At 37.2% G+C, this 27,898-nt stretch overlaps 4 protein-coding genes across 7 annotated transcripts in view; 3 read left to right on the forward strand and 1 right to left on the reverse strand.

Annotated features, from left to right (window-relative positions):
* The window catches only part of LOC131787004 (uncharacterized), an 18,381-nt gene extending 7,540 nt beyond the window's left edge, over positions 1 to 10,841 (forward strand). For 2 of the 4 annotated variants that reach the window (XM_059104074.2, XM_059104072.2), the window contains exons 2-8: positions 3,732 to 4,325; positions 5,297 to 5,391; positions 5,781 to 5,934; positions 6,596 to 6,662; positions 7,773 to 8,047; positions 8,523 to 8,697; positions 9,695 to 10,841. In XM_059104074.2, coding sequence (XP_058960057.2) covers positions 3,762 to 4,325; positions 5,297 to 5,391; positions 5,781 to 5,934; positions 6,596 to 6,662; positions 7,773 to 8,047; positions 8,523 to 8,697; positions 9,695 to 9,870 — 1,506 coding nt within the window. In that variant the 5' untranslated portion in view covers positions 3,732 to 3,761 and the 3' untranslated portion in view covers positions 9,871 to 10,841. Of the gene's footprint in view, positions 1 to 17; positions 134 to 1,062; positions 1,233 to 3,731; positions 4,326 to 5,296; positions 5,392 to 5,780; positions 5,935 to 6,595; positions 6,663 to 7,772; positions 8,048 to 8,522; positions 8,698 to 9,694 lie in introns of those variants that run through there. The other 2 variants (XM_059104071.2, XM_059104073.2) reach the window with 2 other exon arrangements.
* A 4,185-nt stretch (positions 10,842 to 15,026) lies between these two features.
* On the forward strand, positions 15,027 to 17,725 carry LOC131786994 (uncharacterized). Its single transcript, XM_059104060.2, has 4 exons — positions 15,027 to 15,278; positions 15,849 to 15,943; positions 16,375 to 16,528; positions 17,651 to 17,725. Exons 1-4 carry the CDS (start codon positions 15,027 to 15,029, stop codon positions 17,723 to 17,725), a joined length of 576 nt encoding a protein of 191 aa, XP_058960043.2.
* Positions 17,726 to 18,680: 955 nt separating this feature from the next.
* Positions 18,681 to 20,115, forward strand: LOC136279178 (uncharacterized). The gene is made up of 3 exons (XM_066162727.1): positions 18,681 to 18,763; positions 19,151 to 19,325; positions 19,942 to 20,115. Exons 1-3 carry the CDS (start codon positions 18,752 to 18,754, stop codon positions 20,100 to 20,102), a joined length of 348 nt encoding a protein of 115 aa, XP_066018824.1. The 5' UTR covers positions 18,681 to 18,751; the 3' UTR covers positions 20,103 to 20,115.
* Positions 20,116 to 21,970: 1,855 nt separating this feature from the next.
* Positions 21,971 to 27,822, reverse strand: LOC131787003 (replication protein A 32 kDa subunit-B). The gene is made up of 10 exons (XM_059104070.2): positions 27,703 to 27,822; positions 26,602 to 26,624; positions 26,321 to 26,407; positions 26,102 to 26,215; positions 25,463 to 25,576; positions 24,878 to 24,915; positions 24,474 to 24,627; positions 23,848 to 24,000; positions 23,329 to 23,420; positions 21,971 to 22,832 (listed from the first exon to the last, which is right to left on the reverse strand). Exons 1-10 carry the CDS (start codon positions 27,716 to 27,718, stop codon positions 22,748 to 22,750), a joined length of 876 nt encoding a protein of 291 aa, XP_058960053.2. The 5' UTR covers positions 27,719 to 27,822; the 3' UTR covers positions 21,971 to 22,747.
* Between the last annotated feature and the right edge of the window lie 76 nt (positions 27,823 to 27,898).

A 27,898-nucleotide genomic window follows, 5' to 3' on the forward strand; every position in this document is an offset into this window, starting at 1 on the left:
GCTCTGAGTTAATTAAACACGCACACCGAAAAACGTCCCAAAAAGAGTGCATAGACAAACAGTTCTCGCGCGATGAACACTTCAATAAATTTAATTTCAGTTTTCGCCCGCGGCTATTTGCAAGATTAAGCTGGTAAGTAAAAACAAGTCGTGGAATATGTTTTGAAATATAACCAAGAAAGTTTTGAGATATAACCAAAACAGTGTAAGTGTTGTGAATGATTAGTTAACTCAGATTATCGTAAAAATTTGAGTAATTTCATTGTACCTTTTAAGACCTTGCATTTCCAAACATTTTCAACCTTAAATTGCATATTGGTCCGGTGTAGATGTATGACAATTTTTGGAGACTTTTATTTGAAAAAGGTGTGACGATTGATAGCAATAGTTTGTGACTGGTCATTGAAATAATTGTGTCTCTTTGAACGACTAACGCTCCACTTTTCCGCTGCAATGTCAGCGCCGTCGTTACATTCAATTAGCAGAAAAATTATTTACTAACGAGGCAAAAACTGCCCGACTTCGATCTGTAGACCACCGTTATATTTTCTATCTTGCATAATTTCTTATCGATGATAAATTGGATATATGTGTGTAGAATGTCGGGCTTCGAAAACGCTACCACGTGATTAATTCAAAATTTGTAAACATCGTTTGCATATATTATGGCGCTGCATAATAAAGAATAAGAATTCATAACTAAGAAAAAGAGTGAATTGAAAATAAACAGGCTCTGAAATTATTTTTTAGTTCTGTAAAAATAAAAGCTATGCCATGGACACAATTTTTGCGGCACTTGACATTTGAAATCGTGTTCCTGCAGCACTTGAATATGAAAACTTTTTTTCTGGGCAGGTGAAATTGTATTTAAGATGGGGCTGATTGATTTGCAAATTATTGCGGGATAAATTTGTACCGTGTCATTGCACAAAGCAACAGATTTAAAAGCAGACATGAAATGCAATGGAATAATGAATTGAAAAACAGGCAGCAGTTACTCTAATGTTTGCAAGATTGTCTGTTTTATCACCGGCTTCGAAGAAATCGTTTTTCCTTCAAATATTTGTGTTTGAGAAGATAATAGCATCAGTAGGAAACCGACCGTTTTCGAGAGGTTGACAAAGCTGTTGCGTGGCAGCGCAAAACATTTCGTGTGCTCAGCTCTTGAAACAAGCGAAGCCTGCAGTTAATGTTTCAAAGAAGATTTCAACACTTGTTTTGCCCACCACGAGGTAAGTTCGCCAATCGAACGTGAAAACAAAACCGAACGGTGTCCTAGTCTGGAATATGTATCTTGAAATTGAGCATATTCTCTAACGTGATGTACGTTGTTATAAAATTTGAAAGTTTTTGAAATAGCTCATATATATATATATATATCACTTTGAACTAATAAGTTGCATGAGATTTTAACACCATTTCGTTTGGCCATGTGACTTATGGTAGAGGATGCCTATGCTATAAACATCGATGTTGTGGATATAGAGCGATTCAACTCGGAACATTACATTAGGGATTAAGTCCTATGAGCCAATGATTTTTCTGCGTGGGTTATTTGTAGTGTTATGAAGTAAGTAAACGCTGAAATCAGTTTGTACATGTTTCTATAAATTCTAGATAAAGAAAGAAGTTCTTGTAGGGGTGTATTTTAAAATTGGTTAGATATATTTGTCGTTGTTATCTAACTTTATTAATGATTTGCCGAAACAACAAGTCATTAAGACATTGAGCGAGTGGTTACCTAACTTAGCAATTGCTGAAGACTTGAAAGTCTTGAAATATTTATCACAGAGGCGAGCAGATATGAAAGGCAGTGTTCGGCTTCACTTCTCCTTTATACATTACACGCCATTAAAAAAGTGTCTGTCTTGGAACTATGAAAGCTTTTCCATAGCCTTATGAGATATTATCCTTTTAGCAGTTAGCTATTAAAACAATAGATTCTCGATGAGGTGATAGCTTGTACAATTTATCATCAAATTGACAGTTGGCATGAAAACAATATGATTCCATCTGTTTAAAATTGTACCTGAATTGGTCAAATTGCACTTGGTTTGCTAAAGTTTTTCTCCTTCGTCATGACAAGTGTTTACCTGCAGTTAAAATTACTCAAGAACAAACGAAAAATAATAATTCGTGGTCTCTATTAGAGCCCATTACAATGGCAATGATTATTATCCAGTTACTTTTCGTAAACCGATGCTCCCAAACTGTCATGAATTTAATTCAAGGGAAAAAAAATACTTTTGGTATTGTCACAAGCTTGGGATGGCGAAAAATTCTGAGTTCCGATGAGGAACTGAACCTTAGGGCCTTCGGATGCCGAACTCCGATGTTTTAAGAGTAGTTTAACCAAGCACTAAAGAACGCACATGAAAAGTTTACCATTTTTTTGGCTTTCAATGAAACTTCTTCCTGTTTTGAAAAAGGAAAGTGAGAGTTTTTGAAATTGATGGGCCTTCTGATGCCACACTGATGTTTTAAAAGTAGTTTAATCAAGCACTGTAACCTTACAAGATAAGTATATCAACTCTGCCCTTATAGTGTACGACTACCTTTGCAAAATTAGTTGCATTTGCCTGCAGGAATGTCACTCGAAGGAACTTAGTGTAAGTTAGCTAGATGAGTAATATTGAAAAGAGGAAGTTGTTTGATTTTTTTTTCTGGCTAATTTATTATTTACCTTGAGGCTTTTAAAGCTCTCTAAGGACCTCACATGAAATGTTTACCTTTTTTTATGGCTCCCAATAAAACTTCTACCTGTTTTGAAAAAGGAAATTAATGGCTGGTAGAAGAGTAATGTTGGGTATATGGACTCATGATTCAAGTTAATATTTGTCTCCTTTTTAGTATTACACGTATTTGAAGAGAGATATTTTGCTAGAAACTCTTTAAAGATGATTCAGAGTAAAATGCATATTAATCTAAAGGACAATTTCTTCTACGCAGTCAATAGTCAGTCATTAAGGCTACATTTAAAATTATCCACCACTTTAATGACGCTGAGGCAAATATTGTTTTCATTCAACTGGATGAATTTTACCGCAATACTTTATTTCAGCAAAAGAAAATGATGGCACCATTATGGTGAAAATTGTAGCGTGCGAAATTCATTGGCAATTGAAATTCAGTGAGTGAAAAACAATCTGACTCGCTTTCACACGGCGGAGGACACATACAAATCCGTTAAAAGATTCATCGATTCCAACTTATTCCGGGTGCCAATTCAGTTTTATAAAATAATTCAAATAGTACGCGCGCTCTGATTGGCCATAAAACCATTTTACATGAGCGTATAAACACGGTTTTCGTTCCTCTTTCATTAGTTATTTTATAAAAGAATGTAAAATGGTTTCCGCGTTTACATAGTCTGATGTAAACCCTTGGGAGGTTGGGAGAACACTCGATAAGCTGGAAACCACTCCGCTTCGCGTCGTTGTTTCCTACGCTTATCTCGTGTTCTCCCAACCTCCCAAACAGGAAATCATTTTACATTTCTTCGCTGTTGTACCAATGAACACGAGACATTAATGTGCACAAACATACAGATCACTAAGGAAGTCAGTATCTGAGAAACTTCGCACCTACCCCTCCCTTAACCTAACATTAACCCTAACTTATCAGTTGAAGGTTATTTGTTTGGAGAGGGGTAAATGTACAGTTTCTCAGATACTAACAAAATATCAAATCTTAACGAATTAAATCAGTAAATGGGTACGTTTCCCTTGCAGATTCAAGAATAAGCTTTCAAGGAGCACAAGATGAATTTTAAAGTACAACGTACCTTCGCCTTCATAACGATGGTCGTGTTAATCTGGAAACCAGTCTACATGAATCAAAATACCCCGAATGCACCGCGAAATGAATGTCTACCAAATGGAGCAAGCTTATCAGTTCTTGTCCATCCTCCGATGACCACTGACTATCGAGACCAAAACTTTAAAGGAATTTTGGGTGACTTTTTGGGCGAAATTATTGAGAAATGCTTCGTTGAACAGTGCCAAATATCCCCAGAATCTTTTAAAATAACGGTGTTTAACTCGACAGCGAGTTTTGTAGTAAGTATGAAAGAGAATAACTCGGATATTGCATTTCCAATCATGCGACCTCTAAAGATGTTTTTGACTAGTGACGACTATAATGGGTCACGTTTTCGTTTTGTGGAGTTCATGAAAACCCCATGGTATTCTCTGATCCTGGACGTGAAAAATTTCAATAGTAAAGCCAATTCAATCGTCTTCAAGACACTGGGTGAGAGTGTGTGGCCTATTGTCATCTTCACACTTCTTATAGCGGGCATCTCAGGAATATGTGTGTGGGCTTTGGTAAGATATCAGTTATTAAATAAATGAATCCCTTCAGGCGGCTGGTACATCGACTGATAAGTCCGCAGCTGAGATATTGTCCGAGAGATACCGAATATTTGGCCAAGAAGCAAAGCTTTGAAGGCAAATGCGAAATTTCGGGGACAATCTCACAGCCGAAGAAATCATCAGCCGACGTATTAGTAAACCAGAAGGCTTACATAAAGGTTTGTTTTGCTACTTCTTTGTTCATTTCGTAGCAGCATTTGTGATCAGCTTTTTAATTTCACAGTATAGCGAGTTCGTGAACTCTGGTTCTGGCTTTTCCCCCACTTGCTTTTGTTTCTTTTCGCTGGAAATAATTCCTGGACAGATTTTGACGTAGACGGGGGTTATTTCGTGATAAATGTCCTGAGATTTTGCATCATGTGACATAAATTAGCCGATAGAATCGCACAAAAATTAAAGGGTGGGCTATGATCTATGATAATTATAGAGTTATCAGATTTTCTTTTTCCAGTTTAAGTATGAAAATTCTCTATATGGCTTTCTATTGCTGTGGGTGTTGAATGTAATCAAGGGACCTTTGAAGGCTTAAGAGTCGTGAGAGGCGATGATACACCACGTTAGCAAAAGGATCTCAAGGATGGGTATTGTTGTACAGAATTCCTGACAATTGGAAACTGAATTTAGTTTTTAGTACGTCTTCCGAGATTTACATTCTGTGAGGTGGATCCTTCAAATGAAGCGATTTGTATCCCTAAATTGTTAAAGTTTGGCCAAGTTTAATACAAAACGAGAATAAACCGCAGTTTTTAAGTTTAACTTGAAATCTTAGACTTCCAAGTTTACAATTAACGTAAATCTACCCTAGGACGTTCAATTTTCGTTCTTTGGAAATGTTCCTAGCTAATTGCAAGGGTAGATATCTCTTTGATACAAAAAAGAGAATTACCAGGACAAAATTATATAAATGGTTTTCTCTGTTTCAGGAAACTTATTTCAATGAAGAGGAATTCCCCCGTTCTTTTACAAAGGGGACATACGAGGGATTTTGGTGGGCCTTTGTCTCCATGACGACCGTAGGGTAAGATTTTTACAACTTTAAAAGGGTTTTTGGAATGGATGGGGGTACAAATAGAACACTAGAACTAGGTTTTTTCTCTTACGATCTCTCGGGTGTACAGGGTAAGGTAACGCTTCATTGTTATATATTGACGAGAGTGAACTGGTTCAAGAAGAGATGAAAACTTGCAAGTGAGAAGCCGTTGTCTCGCCCTAATCTCCCCCTGTGCCAATTTCTTATCGTCAAATTTTCGCTGAGTAAGGAAAGAGAAACAGACTGTTTGAGTTCCAGGGAGACAAGGTATTTGCTGCTGCCTGATAAAAAATTAAAAAATGATAATAGATTTGTTACCATTTTCAACACAGTCTAAATTGAATTAGAACGACCTTAATTCATTGATCGCATTACAGGTACGGAGACAAAACCCCAAAGTTTGTTTTGGGCCGTATGTTTGGCGTGCTTTGGATCTTACTTGGCTTGGTTGTCATAGCAATGTTCACAGCCACAGCTACAAGTGCTTTCAGTATCGATGTCGATTCCTTGGCACGGGTGACAGGACAAAGAGTAAACCAAAACACATTCTTTACTAGAAAAATATATAAATGTAACAGTCCTATCATTATGACGTAAAAACCCAATTGACCAGGTTGTAATTAGCTTGGTCTTGCACCTGATTCGCTGAGAGGATGCTAGATCGAGTTTTGATAGTCCTATACAATGTTGAAGTGATTGGTTAAAAATAGGAAGTAAAGGTTTGCACTGCCAACGAAATTAATCGTGTTACTGCAACGTGACTTCATCGTCTCGATTGACTGTGAATAGGAGTGGTCGTGTTAGGCCTCTTTCGAGATTCTATCCGCCATGTGCCCCGACAGTGGTCGATGGGCGAACTACTCACAATACGAGGCACTTTCTCTCTCTGCTCTGATTATTTATTACAATGAGCCCCTCGCAACTACACTATGCAGTTTTGGCCTTGTAGACGAAATTTTAACAGACGTGTAACGTGATCGCATGTACTGAGGATCGATCAACACGATCGAGTCGCACCGTATTTTAAGATTAATTAAGATGGAAGATGAACCAAATACCAATCTTTTGCTCCCGGTGGCTTGACGAGACATTTAAGTGGTAAAACTGTTGTTGTGAAGAAGTAAAAGCAGCGAGGGAGATGAAGGTAAGTTAAGAAACGTGTGTTATTGATGTATTTTCATTTCCTTCTCAGATTGGCGTAATGATTAATACAACAGCGAGATTAGAAGCGAATAAACTAGGAGCCAAGGAGGTGAAAGGTGAGTCGGCAAGCTGGGTTATTTTTGTCTTAATATGCAAACAATAAGTTTTTAAAACCATTTTCGACAAGGGAGGAGGGGCCTCTCTTTCAGGACAATGCGCAGTAATAAAAAGGGAAACGAAAACGCAAACAAACAAAAAACCTCCCAAGCTATACTGAGTATCAGGTTATCACGAGATCCAAAGAATACAAATAAAAAAAATTTTTCAGTCTCCAATCAAGGAGAAAAGTAACATCCATGGTTCAGGAAATCCCCAACAGCACCGGCACCGTAGTATAAATGGTTTTTGACCAGAAGTAAAACTTACTGGATCTTGTCGTCTGATCGTCTAGGTGGAAGAATTCTGAAAATGAAAGTGACTGACGTTTTGACAACCTGAGCGAAAGTCATCATCAGATTCAAGTTGGAAACTGTTTGCCATTGAAGGGCCGATTTTGGTTCGTGAAACTAATCGCTAGGTCAGTGATGCTGTTGGCTGCAATTAGCTGTACAAACCATGATAGCGGCAACTACTGTGAAGTTGAATCTGATAATAACCCGCTCAGGTTGTCGTTTACAGAACAGTGGAGCTCCGATAACTCGGACTCGTAAGGGAAACAATAATAATGGTTCAAGTTAAGGGGTTTCGATTAATCGGGATTGGTGCTGAATTTCAATTTTCCTATTACAGGGTGTAATGACTAATAGAAAGTCATGTTTTTTCTATTCTTACACAATCTACATTCATATTCGCACATTAAGTTTGTTTTATGTGGGAGCTTTTTGATAAGAACGTTAAGTTTGGGAAGTTTAGCTAAATATAACACTTTTTCATAAATGTTTTCATGTTTGGTTCAATCGCGATCAAATTAAGATTGGAACACTTTGACGTTTGTTGACCGACGTTTCTAGTTAAATTTCGAGTTATCAGGGTACATTTGAGCCAAGGGAGAGTTAAATAGCTCGGGTCACGCAACCGAGTTCAATTAGCTGATACTAATTGACTTGATATATTGGTTCAAATCCTGAGGAAATCGCATTTTGTTCGAGTTAACGGGGTTCTACTGTACTGCTCTCTACTGGAAGATCAGAATACAAGTGATCACCACGAAACGAATTCCTTTTTAGAGTTTGCATCAAAACAAGCCTTGCTGAGTGCCCTTCGGAAAAATGAAATAGAAGGCATTTTCATGGACAAGTACATGGCTTCCTACATGCTCTACAAGCAGAATGACTCAAATTTCAAAGTATTTAAAGACTACGAAGAGAAAATTCCTTATGAACTGGCATATCGCGATAGCCCACTCTTCAGAGATGCATTTGAAAGGGAGACTTGCGCTCGTAATCTCCTTCAGAAAAGTTTTGTGGACAGCTACCTTATGAAGTACCTAAAGCCAGTTGTGGTAGGCATCATTCATACCTCAGTAATTTTTATGGTGGTTTAAGGCACGCCCAATTTGAGTGCGGCATCTAAGGCAAAGAGCAAAGGATTCGTATCTGAAAATGTGAAAAGGTATTGATAAAATAAGCCAACGAGCCGATTGGCTCAACTGGCCGGACCTTATTCCGGTTTAAAGAAGTGTGAAGTGACCACCTAGGAGTATTGCTTCCCTTGGATGGTATTCTAGCCCATCGTTACCTCTCTACATTTCTTCAGGCCTCCCTGGCATTTCGCCGCTACCTGCTTATACTCCCGGATAGAGGGGGGCACTGTGAGAACAAAGCCTGTCTTGCCTAAAAACACAACACAATGACCCAGCCAGGTCTCGAACCCAGATCTCTCGAACCAGAGTCTATCGGACAGTCCGTCAGGCCATGCACTGCATCCACCGACGCGTCTACCGTTACTCTTGAAATAACTGCATATTTGTTTTTCAGGCGTATAACGCCGATAGCGACGCCATTAGCCCGTTCTCTGGTGAAAATCCGTGCACTCGCAAGTTCCTGTTAATCATCATGGGCGTGTTCCTTGGTCTTTTATCCATTGGGCTTGTGGCAGAAGTTGTGATCAGAATCATCAAGAGGAGAAACAAAAAAGTGAAGAACGTTGCAGGTATTAGCAGAAACTAGAACGAAACATTTTTTTGGTTGTTCAATATAATCCCTTTTTTTGCAAGAGAAAAACGAACTTCCTCTGCATACATACATAAAGGCAAAAAAAACTTAAACATATATGTGACCTTTATTTCCTCTCGAATGAGTTTTATAATTTGAGAGTAGCTACATAGAATTAGCTAATATCTTCGAGACATAAAAACGTTAACAAAAACAAAACAATGTAAAATATATATATATATATATATATATATATAACTAACTGCAGACAGTACTGTTTCGGCCTTCTGGGCCTCATCAGTGCAGTGCTGATGCTAGGATGGGGGTAATATATATATATATATATATATATATATATGTATGTATATTTGAAGGTTGAACTAATTAATAAGACAACTTTTCTGTGACTCTGAGTTTCCCGCTTACGCGATCATATATATGTATATATACACATATATATATTTGAAAAAATATATATATATATATTTGAAAATATATATTGAATATATATACCTTTTCTCTTCTCATCTCTCCTAGATGGAAGAGAAAAGGTACATATATTCAATATGTATTTTCAAATTGCAACGTTTTTGAAAATGGATATATATATATCTATTAAAAAATGTATGTAAATAAATTATATGTATGCATGTACATATATATGTATATATGTGTCTAATATGTATATGCAATGTATATATATGTGTAAACGTATATTTGTGTATATATATGTATGTATCTACTATAGCTTAGTCCATTGGTAGTGGATCTACCCATGTACTACCTGTGGATCTACCTATGGTCCATTTTTCCTGACCGGTAGGGACTGTAGGCTCAACAGATCTTAATGGTTATCCTACTTATCACTGAGAAACAGCCTCACTTAATGATTCGATGTATTTTTAGGTACAATGTGGTTCCATCTGTTGGTCAGACAATATATGAGAAGCTGAATTTATTCTGAATCATTCAAATCCTTTCCTTTCCTTTTCCAGGTGAAATCGACTTGAAAGAAGTGAAAGTGCATAATTCCAAAGGACACCTTAAAGATATTGAAGATAAAGTGAGTCAACTGGTGAACGAAGTCGGTAAACTGCAAGCGCAGCTGGCAGCTATGTCTTCTTCAGTAAACGGCACTCAGTTTGGGGGACAGCACACTCCCCACTTTTAGGATGAAAGCAAGGAAGACTGAACTCCCACACTATTCTCCACTCATAAAGCGACCCTGAAATTGAGTTTTCTTTATGCAGTACTGCACTTGAAGAACGCTTACCGACGACCGGCAAGACCGTTCTTATATTTCCTTTAAGTATGAAATTCGTATAGAGTGAAAAAGATAGTTATCGTTGGAAATTCAACTTTACTTGGCTTAATTACCAATGTAGCTGTTATCCATCCTCGAAGAGACATCTCTAGCTATCCCCATTGGACTCAGTTCTTGATGTCCTTGGGATAAAAGTTGCATCACACTATCATCGATGTACGGGATGGATACACAAGAACTTACATTCAGAGAACAGCCCCGAAATAAGAGGAAAATATTCTATATCGTAAAGGAGTCCAAAAGAAACCCCTCTGTATAAAATGATCATTAAGGGACCTTATGATCTCTTGATTCTTTACGAATCTTAACCCTTTAACTCTCAAGATCTCATTTACTGTCTGACATACAATTCTTATGATGTCAATTCGGAGAATTTGTTATTGGATCAACTGATAATCCCCTAATTGATATTTTACTCTATTCTAATCACCTCTATGCTTCATATTGTATTGATATTGTAAGGAGAAATTCCCTCTTGGTCACTCATGGGAGGTAAAGGGTTAACGTTACTCTAAATATATCGCATTGGTAATATATATTATTGTGAATAGGATTTTCTGTAGCTCATTGGTAAATATCTAGATCTCGAAGATTAAAGGCAATTTAGTCAGTTTTTAGACCAGTAAAGAAAGCGCCGTGAAGACATACTGGTCCTTGGTAATGAAAAAAAACCTTTCTGTCTCAGTGTTTCACTTTCGCCTCAGGCTTCTCATACAAATAGTCATTTCTAAACGACAAAATTTGTTTAGCTCTCAGAACGTGAAAAAGGCCTCAATAATTTGTTAATACCTTGTAAAAGAAGCGTAATAAAAAGATGAAACTATAGTAAAATTTAAGGCCATGAACTACGTGAAGATAGCTGCTCACAAAATGTATGCCATTCGCTCTGACGCTCGAAGCGTCAGCTTAAAAACTCTTCACGGTGGCCAATTTACGTTATCAACTCAGTTGATAATACCAAGCACCGTAGTTTCTCTTTACCACCTTTATTCATTTGTGATTGAAATACTTTGAAAAGCGATATTTTCAAGTTGGCCATCTTCTGTGCTCGTCTGTGCTCAACCAACCTTGTTCTCTTTCTTTCATTCTCACCTGTTCCCTTCCAGAAAGCCAGGCTACTTAGCCCTTATTGAAATGTAATTTTGCAGATAAAAAAAATAACGTGACGCACCCCCCTATATTCCTACCTTCATGGACAGCTGGATATTTAAGAAAAGTCAAAATTGTTTAGATGAACATGTCATTCACTTAAGGCGAGAATGGGACGAAAGTTAGTCCTCCTCGATAGATCGAACTCAGACCTGCGGATAAGATCATAAAGGCATCACACATCTATCACGAACGTGAAACAAAGAAAAGTCTTTCGGGGAACTCAAATTTTTTCTTGGCCTCAAACAACTAGCTGATAAATAACACCTTTTTTTTCGACGATTGAGCTAAAAATTACCATCTTTTTCATATTTTAAAAGTTTTTATAATTTTTTAATCCAAGTTTAACTTTATCTTAACTTTAGGTTTAACTCCATGGTGACTGTCATCTTAGGTAAACTTTTAAGTAGGAGTTTCACTTTTATTGCGATAACCTGAAACAACAAAATACATCGATGAGCGATTTTTTAATTTCTACCTAAAGCTGCCATAAAGGACAGCTGGAAAACGAAAAGTGGATTTTTTTTGCATACCCTATATGAGGTTTGACGCTAAGATAATATACCCTAAAGGGACTGTTATATCCCGATCCAATTAGCACCTAGGAAGATAATTATGTAAATGCTTTTTGGTGAACATTTTTATAATAATCACTATTTCCCCTTCAATTAAAGGCAGTGAATTCAGTGCTGGTGCAAGATCATCGAGCACTGTGATAAATAACACAAAAGTCGTTTGAAGTAAGTATTTATAACTTTATCACGCGAATTAAGCGCTGAAAGTGACTAAATTCAGTTTTTCTATCGTTTCTACATCGTTTGTTGTGCGACATTGAAAAACTTTGACGATATAAACTGTGAGTGAATCAACGTTACTTTGGTGAATAACAACGTGCATCAAATTGCTGAGGTCATGAGCAGTTGAACGAGCTCGACTAAAGTTATGTTTAGCTTCCATAAGTCTCACTTTCAGCATGTTTCTTCTCCAGATAAATCCGATCAACCGAAAGTTTTAGGAAGCGAGAAACGCTTGATTTTTATGGTTAAGTTAAGATATGCGCAGCTTTTATGATTTTATTTTAATTGATGATAACGTTTATTATTAGGGAAGACCTTAATATCTATCTGATTATAGAGTTATAGTTCCAGATGCTTTGATAGCATGATAAGGCATAACTTTCTCCAAGTAGTTTCAAGAAATTATACAAATGGCCTTTTAATCTGAAATGAAAATGAAGAATTATATACTGTCTTCTTCATACAACAGCTGATAATCAGAGCTTTAGAGGTTAACAAAAAATAGAAGGGGAGGTCAAATTCTGTATTAAAAGCGAAAAACTATTACGTGTAGCTAGAAGGGTATATAGAATATCGAGATTAGTCTAGATTTTCCTCAGCGCAATCTTTACTTTTGATCGTCTTTAGTTGAAGGCTTATAAAAATGAAAGTTTCAACTTGTCGCAAAAATTATGTTCAGGTGCTCTGCTGATAAAGTAAGAAGCAGGCATCTACTATTCAACGCTACGAAACAGACAATTATTTGAGGCTCTACAGTCTTCAGAGAACATACAAGGTATCGCGTAAGTACAAAAATCAAGTTCTTTAGAGTCACTTTCAGCATTACATAGGGTTGTATTTAACCCCTCTGCACTTGACTTCTCGCACACATCACATTATTTAAAGATTCAGTATAAACAAACCTACACGAACGCAATTGAAAATGATGACTTTTCTATTTTTGGTGATGATTAAATTATATTGCTTATCCATAACCTCTGTTATTTGCATTCATAGTGAAATAAAACACCAAAATAATAACAAAACTTAAAAAATATAATGAATATGGTTAAACATGGACGAATTCGATACAACGAGTTCGAAATGTTTACGGTTTAATTTTTCACGATAGTCATAGCATTAACTTTAACGTTATTTCTTAAGAATTAACATCTTGGACTTCTTAAACTGAGGAAAAGCTTTGATGAAAACCACTCAGCAGCAAACATTTCCCGATTAACTTTTTCTAAGATCGGCTGTTTTGTCATTCACTGATAACCCACAGACACGTACCAATACAAGTATTGTTTCAAAAACACAGGCTATCGGGACTCCCTAGAAAAGTGTTTGATTAACTTCAATGTGAACAGCTTAGTTTATCAAAACAGAGTCTGCCAGTTTCTCACGAAAATAGAACTTTCTAGAGCCCGAAAACATAATAGATGATTGAATTTTCTCAACACAAGTCTACCGGACGGTTGAATTATTTAAATGTATGAATATATTTAACAACGCATGCTATGAAGATGATTATCTGTTTTGGTACGGTTACCATAAAACACAAATTTTGACGCAGTATTTGACGTTAAATGGTTTCTTTTTATCATCAAAAGAAAAAACCTTGAAATAAATTTACAAACTTTAAGAAAACTCCTATTTTAAGTCGTCACAAAGGCAGAAAATAAGCCTTTGCTCTTTTTTGCCACTGCAAATATACTCTCGATTGCAAAAACTTTGACACTTAAAAAGAGTGACATTTCAATGAAACCCAACGGCTTTTAAGGGAAATTTTCGCACGGTTACAAGATCAGTGTTAAATTATTCTTCTCTCATTGCAAATCTTTGTTTACGTTGATTGTTTTCTTTCATGAAAGCGGGTAGGGCTTCTATCGTTTACCACGTGCAGCTAATGATGCAACTATAGTTTATAGTGGTTATCACATAAATGCCCATAAAGCAGTTCGGCCTCATCGTTAGCTTCTTACGCTTTTTAGATGTCAACGCTTTTGCAATCGAGTTTATACTGATTAAAGCTCGCAGCTTAAGATCTAGGTCTACTCGATGGGAAAGTTATTTATTCATGTTCTGTGGCTTGAGACTTTTAGCCTCTCACCATTTCCTTATTGGAGTACATAACCGCTGATAGTACAAAAATCCTTACTGGCATTTCATTGGCAATCTGAAACAATCCAACACCGAAAAAAATGAGGAATATGCGCTGATATGAAGACTAACAGACGCAACTAGTTTTCTGTGTTTCTGTTGCTTCCGAATCACTTCTTCCAATTTGGATACCACTCAGTCCTTGTGTGGTAAATTCGGTTCAATGAGCAACACTAAACCTATAACTTCTACCAAATAAAATTGTATGAAACTACTGATGCCTAATGCTCAAAACAAAGAAGGGGATGGGGTCGCCTCTTGCGTGATGTGAAGGGATTGGTGTGCCGCCGACACCTTGAAATCCTTGAAAACCCCCTGAAAATTTTTATCATTTCACTTCTTTGCCAAAGAAAAATATGGTCATGGGTTTGTGCTTATTAACCTCGTGGAGCCCCGCTTAACATATTCATGAATTTCATAGGCAGCATCGTGCCAATGACATTACAGGGTCTTATAAACGGAGGGGGAGGGAGGCTAATGAATGCTCTGCTTACTACCTCTTTTGAACATCGTTACAAAGAAGTTAGTTTTCTGTAAATTTTATCTTTCAGAAAGCAGAATTTCAAAGGTGTTGTTGCTAGCCACGATAAAGGAAGCGCTTTGATAAAGATGATGTTCGCGGCCTGCGTAACAATAACTTTACTGCTCTATAGACCAGCACTTACGAACACGATAGGAAGTCGTGATCGATCTGTGGGATGTCCGCATTCTCGTCAACAATTTACAGTATCAATTCTTGTGATTCCCCCATATACCATCATATCTGATTCAGGCGAATTAATAGGCATACTAGGAGATTTTTTCGATGATATCATCCACAGATGTCTTCTTAGATTTTGTGGTTTGTCTAAGGATGCCTTCAACATGACTTTTATTAACTCGAGCAAAGAATTCCAAATGATCCTACAGAACAATATGACGGATTTCGCCTTGCCAGTATCCAAGCCAATGCAGTTGCTTCTCCGTCCTGACGACCATGATGCACAGCCACTTATGATGGTTGAACAAATCATAAGTTCTCCCGGCTATTCGCTGATAATGGACGTAGAAAATGTGAATGTCAGAGCCAACAAAGCCGCACTTATCAAGTTATACACAGAATCTTGGCCTATTACAATATTTGCATTTATGGTCACTGGAATCTCTGGAATGGTCATATGGATCCTGGTAAGTATCATCTATTTCCCAAAATATCTAATTAAGTTGCAATTTTGCTCGGCCATTCAAAAAACCGCGATATATCAATTATTTTTACAGAAGAACTATGATTTGCAAAAAAAACAAACTTTATCTCATTTAAAGGCAAGCCACTATACAAAACCGAATTGAAATATATGGTGGATAATGTAGAAAAGCCTTTGCCTTTCTTTCCTCACCTCTTCCTAGATAGGAAATAACAATGGGGGAACTTTAAAACGTATAAAGAGTAACAAGGTCAGACCACAACACAGGGAGCTACTACATTATTCTTTGCGAGCAATGTTTCGGTCCTTTAACGTCCCCTGCTAACCAGTACAGTCCTCGCCTACGTTTATCGTCCTCTCCTGCAAAGACTAGAGTGTCTAACCATTTGCAGATGTCATAAAAATAGCAGATACTGTCAGCTATTTCAAGATCTTGAGTGTTGGTCCCGCCTGGGTCTTGAACCCTACATCTTCCGCACGACAATCAACCCGGTGCTCTATAAAATAAGATAACCAAGTGCAGTTATGAAGATAGTGTCTAACTTTCTTTCAGGAGACGCACTTCAACGATGAGGAATTCCCCCGTTCATTTGTAAAGGGATCCTATGAAGGCTTTTGGTGGGCCTTTGTTACCATGACAACAGTTGGGTAAAATAAACGTCCATTTTAGAGGGTTTTGTACGACACAGGCAGTTAATGTCATCAACTTTGCAAAGCATTTCATGATCATTTTGAACCCAATATCCTCTCTAAATCCAATCATCAATTCAAAAGGTCCAAAAGGGTTGGCTACCGACACTTTTGGGTTATATCTACAAAAATTGCACAAGAAGTTTAGAATTGGTTTTGAGCGGTTTCTTGAGGAGTTCAAGGGGAGATGTGTGGAAAGCAAAACTAGTGGGTTTCTAAAACACCTCAGGGATTGTGACGAAATTCTGGAGGTTACTTGATATTAATACGACCAACCTTTCTAGGTAAGGTGACAGGGAACGTCTGGTTTAGTTTTTATCTTTACTGAAGCTTACCTCCATTCTGAGAATATAATGTTGTAAATTTGATTTGTCTTTGCTCTACTTCAGTTACGGAGATAAAACTCCCAAATTTATTTTGGGTCGCGTATTTGGAGTGTTCTGGATTATGTTTGGTCTGATCGTTGTTGCGGTCTTTACAGCTACAGCCACCAGTGCACTTAGTACAAGCATAGATAGCTTCGTAGGAGTTGAGGGAAATAAGGTATGTGTGTGTGTGAAATAGTTTTTTGTCTCTCATTTTTGTTACCGTCTTCAGAGAAATGTGGGCATGTTGGACCGTCGATGGTGCTTCATTACCGAACCCTTTACGTCTTCGTATCATATTTTTCATACCGATCTCTATAATTCTCCAGCGGTATTGATAAGGAAAATTTTTTTCACAGGCGATTCTTTTCTTAATGATCATTTCCCTTATTCTCATGGCCTTAAGCTTGGATACTGTAGGTTGAAATTGGATGCTAACCCTTAAAGCCCCGATATCAACATGTATGTTCTCGTCATCATTCTCCATATGTTTCTTATTTTATTAGTGATATTGTTAGGAGAAATTAGATGCTGGTCACTATTGGGGTTAACCTGAATTGACACCAAACGAATTAAGCTGATAGACATCGAGATATAGCGCCAATAGAATCGCAAAATGTAAGCATGAGGATCAATTATTAAAACACAGCGGCAGGTCGGTAAAAAACGGATCTACGAAGCAGAATTAAATTGAGGCGAAATGTGCCAATGAAGGCGCACACAAACGCATCAAGGGTAGTTGACCATTTGCTGGATACTAGCGACTCGATATCTTTTGATTATTTCGCCTGAGATTAGCAACTAAGGAGCAGAGAGGTCGCGGTTCTCCGTTGATAGCTTGACTCAACAATTTATTCTGTCTCTAAATCGTAAGAAAAACGATTAAACATTCATTTACCATCACTTTAACAAATAGATTTCATGTTGCTGCAAGTCTGTTCAGTAATAGATCGCAGATTACTTAAAATGTACTTAGGACAAAAAAATAGCACTCGAGGCGCAGCCGGGTGTATGTGTCACTGATGTTCTAACCACGTTCTGGCGTCGTCTGTGATCTATTACTAAACTGACCCATGGCAACAAGGAAATTATCTGTTTGATATAACAAAGAAGGGAAATGTCGTTAATGTTGACGTCACCTCCGCGTCTTTCCTCTAATAGACTTTTGGCAAGAACTAATCAAAATGAGTGTGTTACCAGTAAAAGACCTTAGACTCTAACCCTAAGTCTTTATGACTGAGGAAATTAGGAAGAGAAACAAGGACGTAACGTGTTCTTCTACTTTCCATTTGGTTTTCAGATTGGTGTGTTGAATAGCACGTCGGCAGAGTTTGAGGCCAGAAAAAAAGGAGCATTTGTCGAGAGTAAGCCTTAAAAAAATTCAGGCCATTTCAATCCTACATATAAGAAAAAATCGGACCACACTCTTAAATTGATATACAGCCCAGTTATATAATCAAAACCTTGGGGGTAAAGTGTGTATTGAAATAGCTATCTTACACTTTACAAAACCTGACGGCAATATTTCGTGTTCACGCTAATCAGCAACGACCGCATACAACACAAAAACCTTTCCGAGGCAAAACCACAAGCGCGCAAAGCCTCTGGGGTGTGGATGATCTTTTAAATGAATTTAGCTGTTTCGTCCCCTCGAACTAGTTTGAGGGACAGTTCACTTTGATATACCAACATGAAGTTCTCCTCCTCTTACAGAACAAATTCTCTCCTTTTTAAAGGAATTACGGCTTTTGAGTGAAACATTCTAAAGGCGACATAATAAGTAACCCCCCCCCCTTCCCACCTCCTATAAACTCACAAATTTTCATAGATTGGTCTATATTCATTGCCTGGTGCCTGGGGGGAGTCAGAGGATTTTGGTTGGGTTTAAATAAAATTTACCTGACCTGATACCCCCTGTAGTCAACTCAGCTATGTAATAATCTAAGAATCCCCTCGTATTGGAAGTCAGTTTTTATAGTCCTCTTATATACGACTAATTCCCCTCCGTTTCCCCTTAAAATCATGCGACCATCCCCCCCCCCCTCCCCTGCAAAAAAGAAACAACCCTTCCGTCCCTCCAGCGATGAAAAATCCAAACCACTAAAATTCATCCACAATACAGCTGATAAACGTTTTCCTAATAGGTTTTTCGTCAATTGAAGAAATGTTCTCCAGCCTACGGAGTGGTGAAATAGACGGTGTTCTCATGGACAAGTTTAGAAGCCCAGAGGTTCTGCGCGCAACGAAAGATAGGAATTTCAGAGTGTTTTCTGGCTACGATGCAAACGTCCCATACTACCTTGCAGTACACAACAGTTTGAGGAGCCTGTTTGAAGGGGCGTCATGCATCAAAAACAGGATTAACAACCAGGATTTGGAAAACCTGTTTATCAAATATCTCATGCCAGTGGCGGTAATAACACAACTCCTTACTGAGACATGATTGTTTTTGTTTATTTGTTTTGCTTGTCTCATGTTTTTTTTTTCGAGCCATGATAACCTGGACCTATTCTAATAGGCTATTTCCAAGTTCTAAGCGTTCTTACTTTTAACCCTTTAACTCCCAGATCAAATTTGTACTTCTCCTTACTGTCAATCGTACAATTCTTATAATATTAGTTCAGAGAATTTAGAGTTGGATCAACTAATTATCCCCAAATTGATATTTTTCTTTATTCCCATCACTTAGATGGTTGATATTGTATTGATATTGTAAGGAGAAATTCTCTCTTGGTCACTCATGGGAGTTAAAGGGTTAAAATATGAACCATAAGTTTTTTTCATATTATCTTACTTCCAGGTGTACAATAGTGAAAAAGACTCCTACGCTGTGTTTTCTGGCCACTCACCTGAGACGAATAGATTTTTGGTCATCGTCGTGTGTGTGTTCCTGGGTTTCGCTTTCGTTGGCATCACAGCTGAAGTCATTTATAAGACTGTGAGGAAAGGAAATTTGAAAGTGAGAAGTAGGGAAGGTATGAATTCTTAATGATCTTCCTCACTGTGGATATACTTAACAGTTTGCTTAATTAAGTTGGCCTAGTGTCAACGGATTGAAAGGATTCGCATTCAAAACGGGGAAAGGAGACAGTAAGGTGTGTCCATGGGTGCACACGCAAAAAAAGAGTGATGCACTTTCCATTTGGACGGATAGCTCGTTTTTTTTTATTCTTTATTTTTTTGGCGTGTTAATAACATCGAACTACAGAGGTATTTTATTTTTCTCGCAGTTCCTAGCTTGGGTGTCACATGTGGGTTAAGTTCATTGGTTGGTCTCATCCTCTGAGGGTTTTTCTCCGGGTTCTCCGGCTTTCCTCTCCCCACAAAAACCAACTTTCCAAATTTCGATTCGACCTGGAAACAGTGGACAAGAAAAGCCACATCGTGGAATGTCCAGTGATAAATTATTATCATTATTATTATTATTATTATTATTATTATTGTTCAAGAGGTTATGATCTCTTGTATTATTATGATTACCACAGATTGGTTGAGTAAGTACGGAAATCAAACAGGTGGGGATTTGATGCTTTTCTTGTTTGTTTTTTTTTTTATTTGCAATGAACGTGATAAAAAATTTCCTTTAAACAGACCGGGAAAACGGAAATTATTTGAGGGAGGTTGGCGAGCACAGTGCTAGTAAACCTAACTTGGCAAATGTGGAGAACAAGTTAAGACAACTGGTCGAAGAGGTCAGCAAACTACAAGAGCAAATTTCAGCCAAAGGACGGCGAAGCACAACTCACATGTGACAGACAGTGGCACATCTCAGTTGCAATTTTTCCATGGTCATTTGGTCACCAGTGGAAACCAATCATAGAAGCGGTGAAGCCAGGGGGATGAAATTTTATTTTCAATCCTTGATGTTACTAGAAGCAAGAGTAGAGAATGGGGAATGGGAAAATGAAATGGAAAATTGAAAATGGGAAATCAGATTTCTCATTTTTTTGTTTTAGATTTACCATTTATAGTGAGGAACAGATATTTTTCATCGATATCCACTAACTCTTTAAAAAACATTCAGGGAAAAATTCAAGGAACGAAATAAATTGATGATACGGAAGAGGTGAGCTTCGAGGAACATATAGTATCCGTGGGCAAATGTACGAGTATATTTTTGCACAAAGTAGAGGCTATTGTGTTTCATATCCTTCAAATATTTTACAACGCGATTGAAAAATTGTTTACGAACAGCTCACTCTTTTCTACGGGGGAAGTTTTCTTTTTGAGTGTTCTTTGGTAAGAATTTATGAACAAAAAAATATTTCCCTTCTTCGGTAACAACCAAAAAACAAAAACGCTCTCTCATCTGAGAGCGTGAGCGTGAGGTTTGAAAATTGTGGAATATTATTCGGGTAATATTCGAATATCCCCCAGTTTAAACTGGGGATTATTTTTGTGAACGCGCTGCGTTTTCATCAGCCGCGCGTGAGTAAAAATACTTGATGGATCATAATAAATGATATACCTAAATCTCTATGATTGAAAAAGGTATGCATATATAGATTTGGGGCGGATCCCAACCCATAAATTGGTTAGCCTTAGCACAGAGTACTTCGTTAGGACGTTTGCTGATCATCTAATGTCAGAAGAGTGGGAGTTACGAAGCTCATTTTCAAATCTCAAGCAGTATCCTGTAGTTTTTATCTAAGAGAACGTCAGCTTGAGTAAAATTTCAATGTAGCGAGTGGAATATTCTAATTAGTATTTTTCAGTACACATCATTAATCAGCTACGATGAGTTACTCTTCATTTTTCTCTAACACCCCTACCATTTACCTGTCGGTTGTCTTTTCCCTTTCTTTTCATTCCGTGACCCAACCCTTTCCTTCACCAAGCCAAATGCAAAAATTGCACAGGGGCAAAATTTCGCATACTAAACTTAATCTGTTTTTTGTACTGTCTACTCAAATCTGTACCATGCGTGGAAGTGGAATATCTTGACTGGACATAGTGCATATCAAATAGCAAAAAAAAGTGTCTTGCATCTAATCCATTCGAGATCTCTATCTCACAGGAAAATAGGAAAGCTAACAGCATTTAAGGAATACAATCTCGAAAGAAACATACGAAAATCCTTGCCGGATAAAGTGACCAAAAAAAGGGTGTCCACCAACGTTCTGCTGAAATGAAAATAGAAACGTAACGTGACCGGACATTTGAGCGGAAATAAGAAAGCCGATGACCAAGTCTGGGAAGTGAGACTTGCAGAAACACTGGAAAATCATTTTTGCCGTTCTCAGTTTTGACAAAGTAAGGTTTACGTTCAGAGCCTATCGGATAAGGGAAATAGCCGATCTCACTAGATACGTTTGGAACCGTGTAGACAAGTTTAATAAGGTTTCATAAACTTGATGTGCGATGCCAAATAACCGTCAATTCACCCTTTAATCCCTAAGAGTGATTGGCTTCTAATTCTCCCTACAGTATCACGGTTCATTCAAACATTGAAGCCATGAGAATAAGGGAAATGATCACCCAACAGAAAAGCCCTTGATTTTTAAACAAGTTCTCCGTGACATCACCTTAAGAAATACAATGAGAACAGTATGGAGAATATGCATACTGATATTAGGGTGTAAAGGGTTGAATATTACTGTATATATGGGACAAAAGTATCTACTTTTCCACCTTACGTTGCGTTTAATTGTGTTGTACAAAGGTTAGGCAAACAGCTCGGTAGGAAAAATATTTTGCTTTCTGTACTCATTTAGCTCAACCTATCCTGACCTGCATGATTATTACAAATGAATAACAAAAAACGCTGAAAGTGCAACTCAGTGACCCAATTGAGACTGTAGTTGCAAGGACTAAAAATCGTAGTTAAAAGAGACTGCAAATAACCTGTTGAAAAGGTTAGGTTTGTTTCGTTCATTGTTTGGATAGTTGTTTGCTTATCTGCATTTGCATTGGTACTATCAAAGGGTACCAACATTACCAGTGCTCATTTTTACAAATAACTATAACAAAACAGAATTCATATCTTTCATGCATGATTATCACTGTTAAATTTTCAGCAGGTAATAAAATTCATTTAACTATTGAGGACAACCCACTAAACACTAAATATACTAACACTTAAGTGATATCAAATGTTGCCCAACATGAGGACAAGATAATGCTGAAAATACATGAACAAACGAACATAAAAACCAAATAAACAAAGCAGAACTAAGTGTCTACTGGGTATTATGTGTTTTTTTCAATATGTCAGGTATGGAATAAGATGGGTAACAGACTTGCATAGCAAAGTGATGAGGTCTTCTTGCTACTTCAGTATGCTAGCATAGTGTTTTTGTATCTCAGCTATTTGGGCTAAACAACTGTAGTCTGTCATAATCTTATGGTTGCATGTGTTACTGCAGCAAGTGAAAAGTGGAAGTGGACCTAAATCTTCTCAATAGCTGTCCGTAGATCTGAAATGGTCATCATCTATGGTGGAATAGATGTGGCCTTCATTGCTGAGCCACTCTAAAGTACTCCTAAAAAAGAAGAAAAAGAAAAAAAAAAACAAAGGAGCTTCATGGAGGCATTGTGTAAGTCTTTCAATGTTTGCTCCCACCCAGAGTTTTGACTAACAATTCAGATTTAAGCCAAAAGGGTGACCAGTATCTAGTTTCTCCTTACAATATCACCCCATGAATCAAACGTTGAGGTCATGAGAATAAAGGAAAAATCCCCAAATGAAGAAGCTCTTGATTGTTAAACAAATTTTCCTTGTCAGCACCCTGGGAAAATGTATAAAAAACAGTACATAAAATAAGCATACTGATTTTAGGATGTAAAGGCACTGACAAAGACACTGTGAAAGTCTTTCACTGTTTTTTTCATCCAGGGTTTTGACTAACAATTCACATTTAAGTGTAAATTCTTTTGCAAAATTTTCTGTCAGTATTCTCATTGTTTCTGGCATAAACCAAATATCCTTGATTCTTGGCTAAACGATGCTTAGCCTCACACTGTGAAGGCCAACCTCACCTGATTTGTTGTTCTGATGTTCTAACTTTTTGTTTAATTTCAGCTACAGACATGCCTTCCTCGTGTTGGCATGATGTAATCATTCTGTGAATCTGAAGCAAAAAACTTATGTTACTGCAAACCCAAAAATAGTACAAAATTATAAGTTGGTGAAAACAATAAAAAGAGCTGTTCCTTCCAAAAAGTAATGGTTAACCACACATTAAAATCAGTGTCATTTACTCCAAGCAACGCCTCCCCTTCCCCTTCCCCCTTCCCCTTCCCCTTCCCCCCCCCCCCATTTGAACTGAAATAGCATTTCATCAGGCTTCCCCTGGCAATTTACCAGTACACATTTATACTCCTGGGTGGAGAGAGAGAGGCACTATGAACACAAAGTGTCTTGCCTAAGAACACAACACATTAGCCCAATCTGGTCTCAAAGCCAGACCTTTCTACCCAGAGTCCAGCGCACTGACCATTGCATCTTCCACATATTAAGTAATAAAACAGAACAAAGTCATAATTTTGGACTCAAACCTCATTTTGAATACCACTGAGCCCAGCACTTGTTCCTCCCATGTTTCCTCCAAATCCTTGGCTCATCTTGCCAGGTGTTGTCATCTGACCCTGGAAGCCTCGCCCAGGAGTTGTGTGTTTCATAGGAGTTGTCATACTAGTCATTTCAGATTGCTATAAATAAAAAGAAGAACCATTTGACAAAGAGGCATGATAAACATGAAGGACTGTGAATGATTGAGGAAAAAAATGTAGTCATTCCTCCTTGTGCATTTATGTATAAGGTCTTAGCCAGTGGACATCACTGATTTCTGTTAGTTGCCAGGCTGTCAAGCTTCACCCATGTCCAGCCTCTGTCCCTCATTTCCCCTTCTACATTTCTCTTCTGATGAAAAAAAAACCTTCTACAAATTGCAGATATTCTTTCTTTTGAAATTATACTTTTAGGTTAATTAACATATATTTATCTCCTATCTCTCCTGGCTTAGGAGGCGGTTACAACATTGAAACAAATATGCTGAGCATCCCTCAGTAGATGGGCCATTATCTCTTGAGAGAGTAGACAGCAAGCAGCACTACTATTCAGAATAAATTTTCCCCAGAAACATATCAAAATAAAATAAAATGTGTACTGAAAAGTATATTACCTTACTTAATGCCAAGTGAGAATGAATAACATCAATCATATGATAAGTAATTTCATTGAAGTCCACGACAGGATTTAGGCTATAGGCTATTAAACTGCGACTGTTCTCTCTGAATGACTTAAGGTGACCAATTACTCGAACATAAGTGTTTTCCCTAGAAAAAAAAAATGAGCACATAAGTTAAGAAACTTTGTTTTAAAGCCTCTTACTTCTACAAAAAACGTTTTGGCTTTGTTTTTTAGTTCTTTTTCACATCATAAAGACTAGTAACTCTGTGCTGCCTCCTCTGATACTTGCAATATGTTATGCAGGCTGTGCCATTTCCCTTGAAATGCAATTAATTATTAAAGAAGAAAATGCTGTTCTTGTATCTGTATACTCACTGTTTAATAAAACATTTTTACCTGCAGGATGATCGTTTGTCTTTCTCTGCATCACTTTCCTAAAAGTCAAGTTATTAACAACAGTTTGATTATGCAAACTGATTAAAAATAATCATTCAAATTCTAACAAGAACATTTGCTAAGGGAAGTAAAATTAAACTTCACTGATTCACTAAATAATTTGCAGCTGGAGCACAAGATGACAAAAATTTATGCTTGATTGTTAGAATACATTATTTATTGATAAAATATCACATTATTGATTTTTAAATATAGTGATTTACCTAGTATCAAGAACACAAAACAGGAGAGTTTTTGAAGAAGGTACATGCAACTGGCAACAACATTTCTGATTCAACAAATCTATCAAAAGCAGTTTCATAAACTAATCAAAACTACAACAAAATCAAAATTTCATTCTGATGAATAATCAGAAATAAATTGTGAAATGTAAAATTTTAAAAGCATAAATAAACACAACATCCACAAACTTAACGTAAATTGGTTGATTACTTTATAGGTCAATTGACTGAAGATCAACTGATTCACTGTTTGATGAATTGATCAAGCCAACCACAATATTACATGATGAAGTAAAAATCAAACCTCATTTTCAAGCCATTTTCTCACAATGATGTCCTCCCCAGTCATATCATTAATTGTGTACATAATATTAGTTGCTGACTCTTGTGCATCCCGAATGACACCAACCACTGAAACCTGTAAGTGTATACAAAGTAGAGGGAAAGTACAGGTTGCAGTTGTAAATATCACTGAAAATAAAAATACTTACTTTAATCACTTAATGCCAAAGGCTGGAGCATGCAGAGGGGTTTGCTGTTGTTACAAGAAAATATCCAAGAATCCCTGTTCACTGGGCGTTAACCCTTTACCTCCCATGATCTGATTGTTAACTCTCCCCTCTACTGAGCTGCTACACATTTCCTTGAAATTAGTTATGCAAATTTGCTGATAGATTAAGATAATAACTTCTACCTGATAACTTTGAGTATTCTCATTACCTGTTTACTGGATAATGTATGAATAATTTAGGAAGAAATTACATTTTAATCACCTCTGGGAGTTAAGTGTTTAACATCCATAATCACTATTGTTACATGAACTGTTATTGAATTACATCACAGACATGTGCAACAAGAAAATGAACAAACACATACGGCAAATAAAGCAGTTTGTTTACAGCATGTATCTGCTACACAGACAAGGACTCTTAATAGTACACACCTGGTTCAACTCAATATTCCCTAGTTTGAAGGCATCTTCTGTTTGGTTATATGTTGCACTGTGAAGCTGCTTGATGGAGCATGGAAGGATGGACTGAGCTCTCATTGGGGAGCGCTGAAAAACAAGCAATTATAAAAACAAAACACATTTGACACATGTCTGTTTTAAGAGTTTCGACAAACTTGTTAAATCATCCAGCAAATACTTCAAATGACTCACCTTCTTTTCCTGGGAGTCTGTCATTGGGGAACCAAATCCCCCAGCATCTTGCATGTAACCTCCACCTCCAAAACCACTATCCATTGACTAAAAGAAACAAGGAGCTGGTCAGTAAGACAAACTGAGAATTCTGCAAGGAGAGAAAAGAGTTCTCAGATCTCTAATCTCTTGAGAACATTTGATATAGATAATTGAATGGTTATAGAAATCAAAGGTTTCAGATGTTTACATGCTATTGCATTCATCAAATTACTTTTAGCCATAGAAACAGCTTTAAATACCTGATATCCACCACCAAACTGATCTAAGAGGAAACAAAACAGAAAAAAGGTTGGTGTGACTAACTCACATGAGTAAATCATAAGGGGTTTAAAATGTAATATTACTCAGATTGTTAGTTAATGAATTTTACTGTGATATTGTCAGAATACTACATTGTTCCCAATCAAAAGAAAAGACAAGAAAGAATTATTCCAGAGTGCATGAGTTTCAGATAAGTCTGGATATGACTGTTTCCCTTTTGTTAAAATTGTTTCCTTAACCCTTATGCTCTCAATATAATGCACCCGAGAAAATCAGATCTATGCAGTTCTTGTTCAGAAGAAAGTCTTTATCTCCATTTTTTAAAAATTTTTAGAATGAGAACTTCCTTTACCACTAAAAAATACCAACAATGCGTGTTAAATTTTTTCCTCACTTTTTTTTTTTTTTTTTTTTTAACTTTTTCTAAAAATGGCAGTCATTTGATGAGAAACAAAACATTTTATGGAGAGGTCTTGCTTCACATGAAGTCAGGTCTGGAAGGTAATCCCACACATGATGTAAACATTCCTCTCAAACAAGGATGGAGATCAATTTTAGCTTCCTAACAACAACCCAGTTCTCTGCTGTGACACTAAAGGACATGGAGACATGACACTAGTGTTCGATTCAGTGTAGCTAACGCTTGCACCATAAAATGCATAAAATCTGACTGACCATTGAGGAGATACAGTGCAAGGCCCAATCTCCTACAATTACATGTCGCTATGCATATACACAGACTGAAAGAAATTTCTGCACAGTTTTTCAAACACTTTAGAATGAATAATTGAACGCTTGCATAACTAGTCGAATGAGGAGCTGTTTTACCAGCTCGCTTTTCTAAACGGTGTGGTCAAAGACGTTATTCCAACAACGAATGATACGTAGTAGAATATAGTAGCAAACTTGTGCATGTAAAGCAAAAGTTTGAGAGAAACCTGTTCATTTCAAATTAAAATTCAATTAAGTTAGCCAGACTAGCTAGAAACGACGACTAGAATGCGAGGCATTATCAGGCGATAATGACTGGAGTATGGACAAAGAAAGCTATTACGGTGGGCCACAAGGAAAGCACTTACTTGTGTCGTTCCACATACTTGTCTATCTGGTAGTTAACGTTTAACGTTTTCTAATTGCTCATAAAATTTACCAACTCTCGAGGAAAAGAATCCTGTAATTTTAGTCGCACTTATTAAAATTGGCGGCAAATCAGGCCACACTGCGCAGGTATCATCAAGGGTAATACTGCTGACCAGAAAGAGAGTGGGGAAATTT

The sequence above is a fragment of the Pocillopora verrucosa genome, chromosome 2 (assembly GCF_036669915.1).
Source record: "Pocillopora verrucosa isolate sample1 chromosome 2, ASM3666991v2, whole genome shotgun sequence".
In the NCBI taxonomy this organism is placed as follows: domain Eukaryota; kingdom Metazoa; phylum Cnidaria; class Anthozoa; order Scleractinia; family Pocilloporidae; genus Pocillopora; species Pocillopora verrucosa.

What these genes read in the sequence shown, in the direction of transcription:
- LOC131786994 (XM_059104060.2), top strand. Translation starts at nt 15,027, where the DNA reads ATGACGGATTTCGCCTTGCCAGTATCCAAGCCAATGCAGTTGCTTCTC. An exon ending in GTTACCATGACAACAGTTGG is followed by an intron (nt 15,944 to 16,374) that starts GTAAAATAAACG and finishes GCTCTACTTCAG; the next exon opens with TTACGGAGATAAAACTCCCA. An exon ending in TAGGAGTTGAGGGAAATAAG is followed by an intron (nt 16,529 to 17,650) that starts GTATGTGTGTGT and finishes TTTGGTTTTCAG; the next exon opens with ATTGGTGTGTTGAATAGCAC.
- LOC136279178 (XM_066162727.1), top strand. An exon ending in GAAAGTGAGAAGTAGGGAAG is followed by an intron (nt 19,326 to 19,941) that starts GTATGAATTCTT and finishes TCCTTTAAACAG; the next exon opens with ACCGGGAAAACGGAAATTAT.
- LOC131787003 (XM_059104070.2), bottom strand. An exon ending in GGAATATTGAGTTGAACCAG is followed by an intron (nt 25,577 to 26,101) that starts GTGTGTACTATT and finishes ATACACTTACAG; the next exon opens with GTTTCAGTGGTTGGTGTCAT. An exon ending in ACATCAGAACAACAAATCAG is followed by an intron (nt 22,833 to 23,328) that starts GTGAGGTTGGCC and finishes CTTCTTTTTTAG; the next exon opens with GAGTACTTTAGAGTGGCTCA.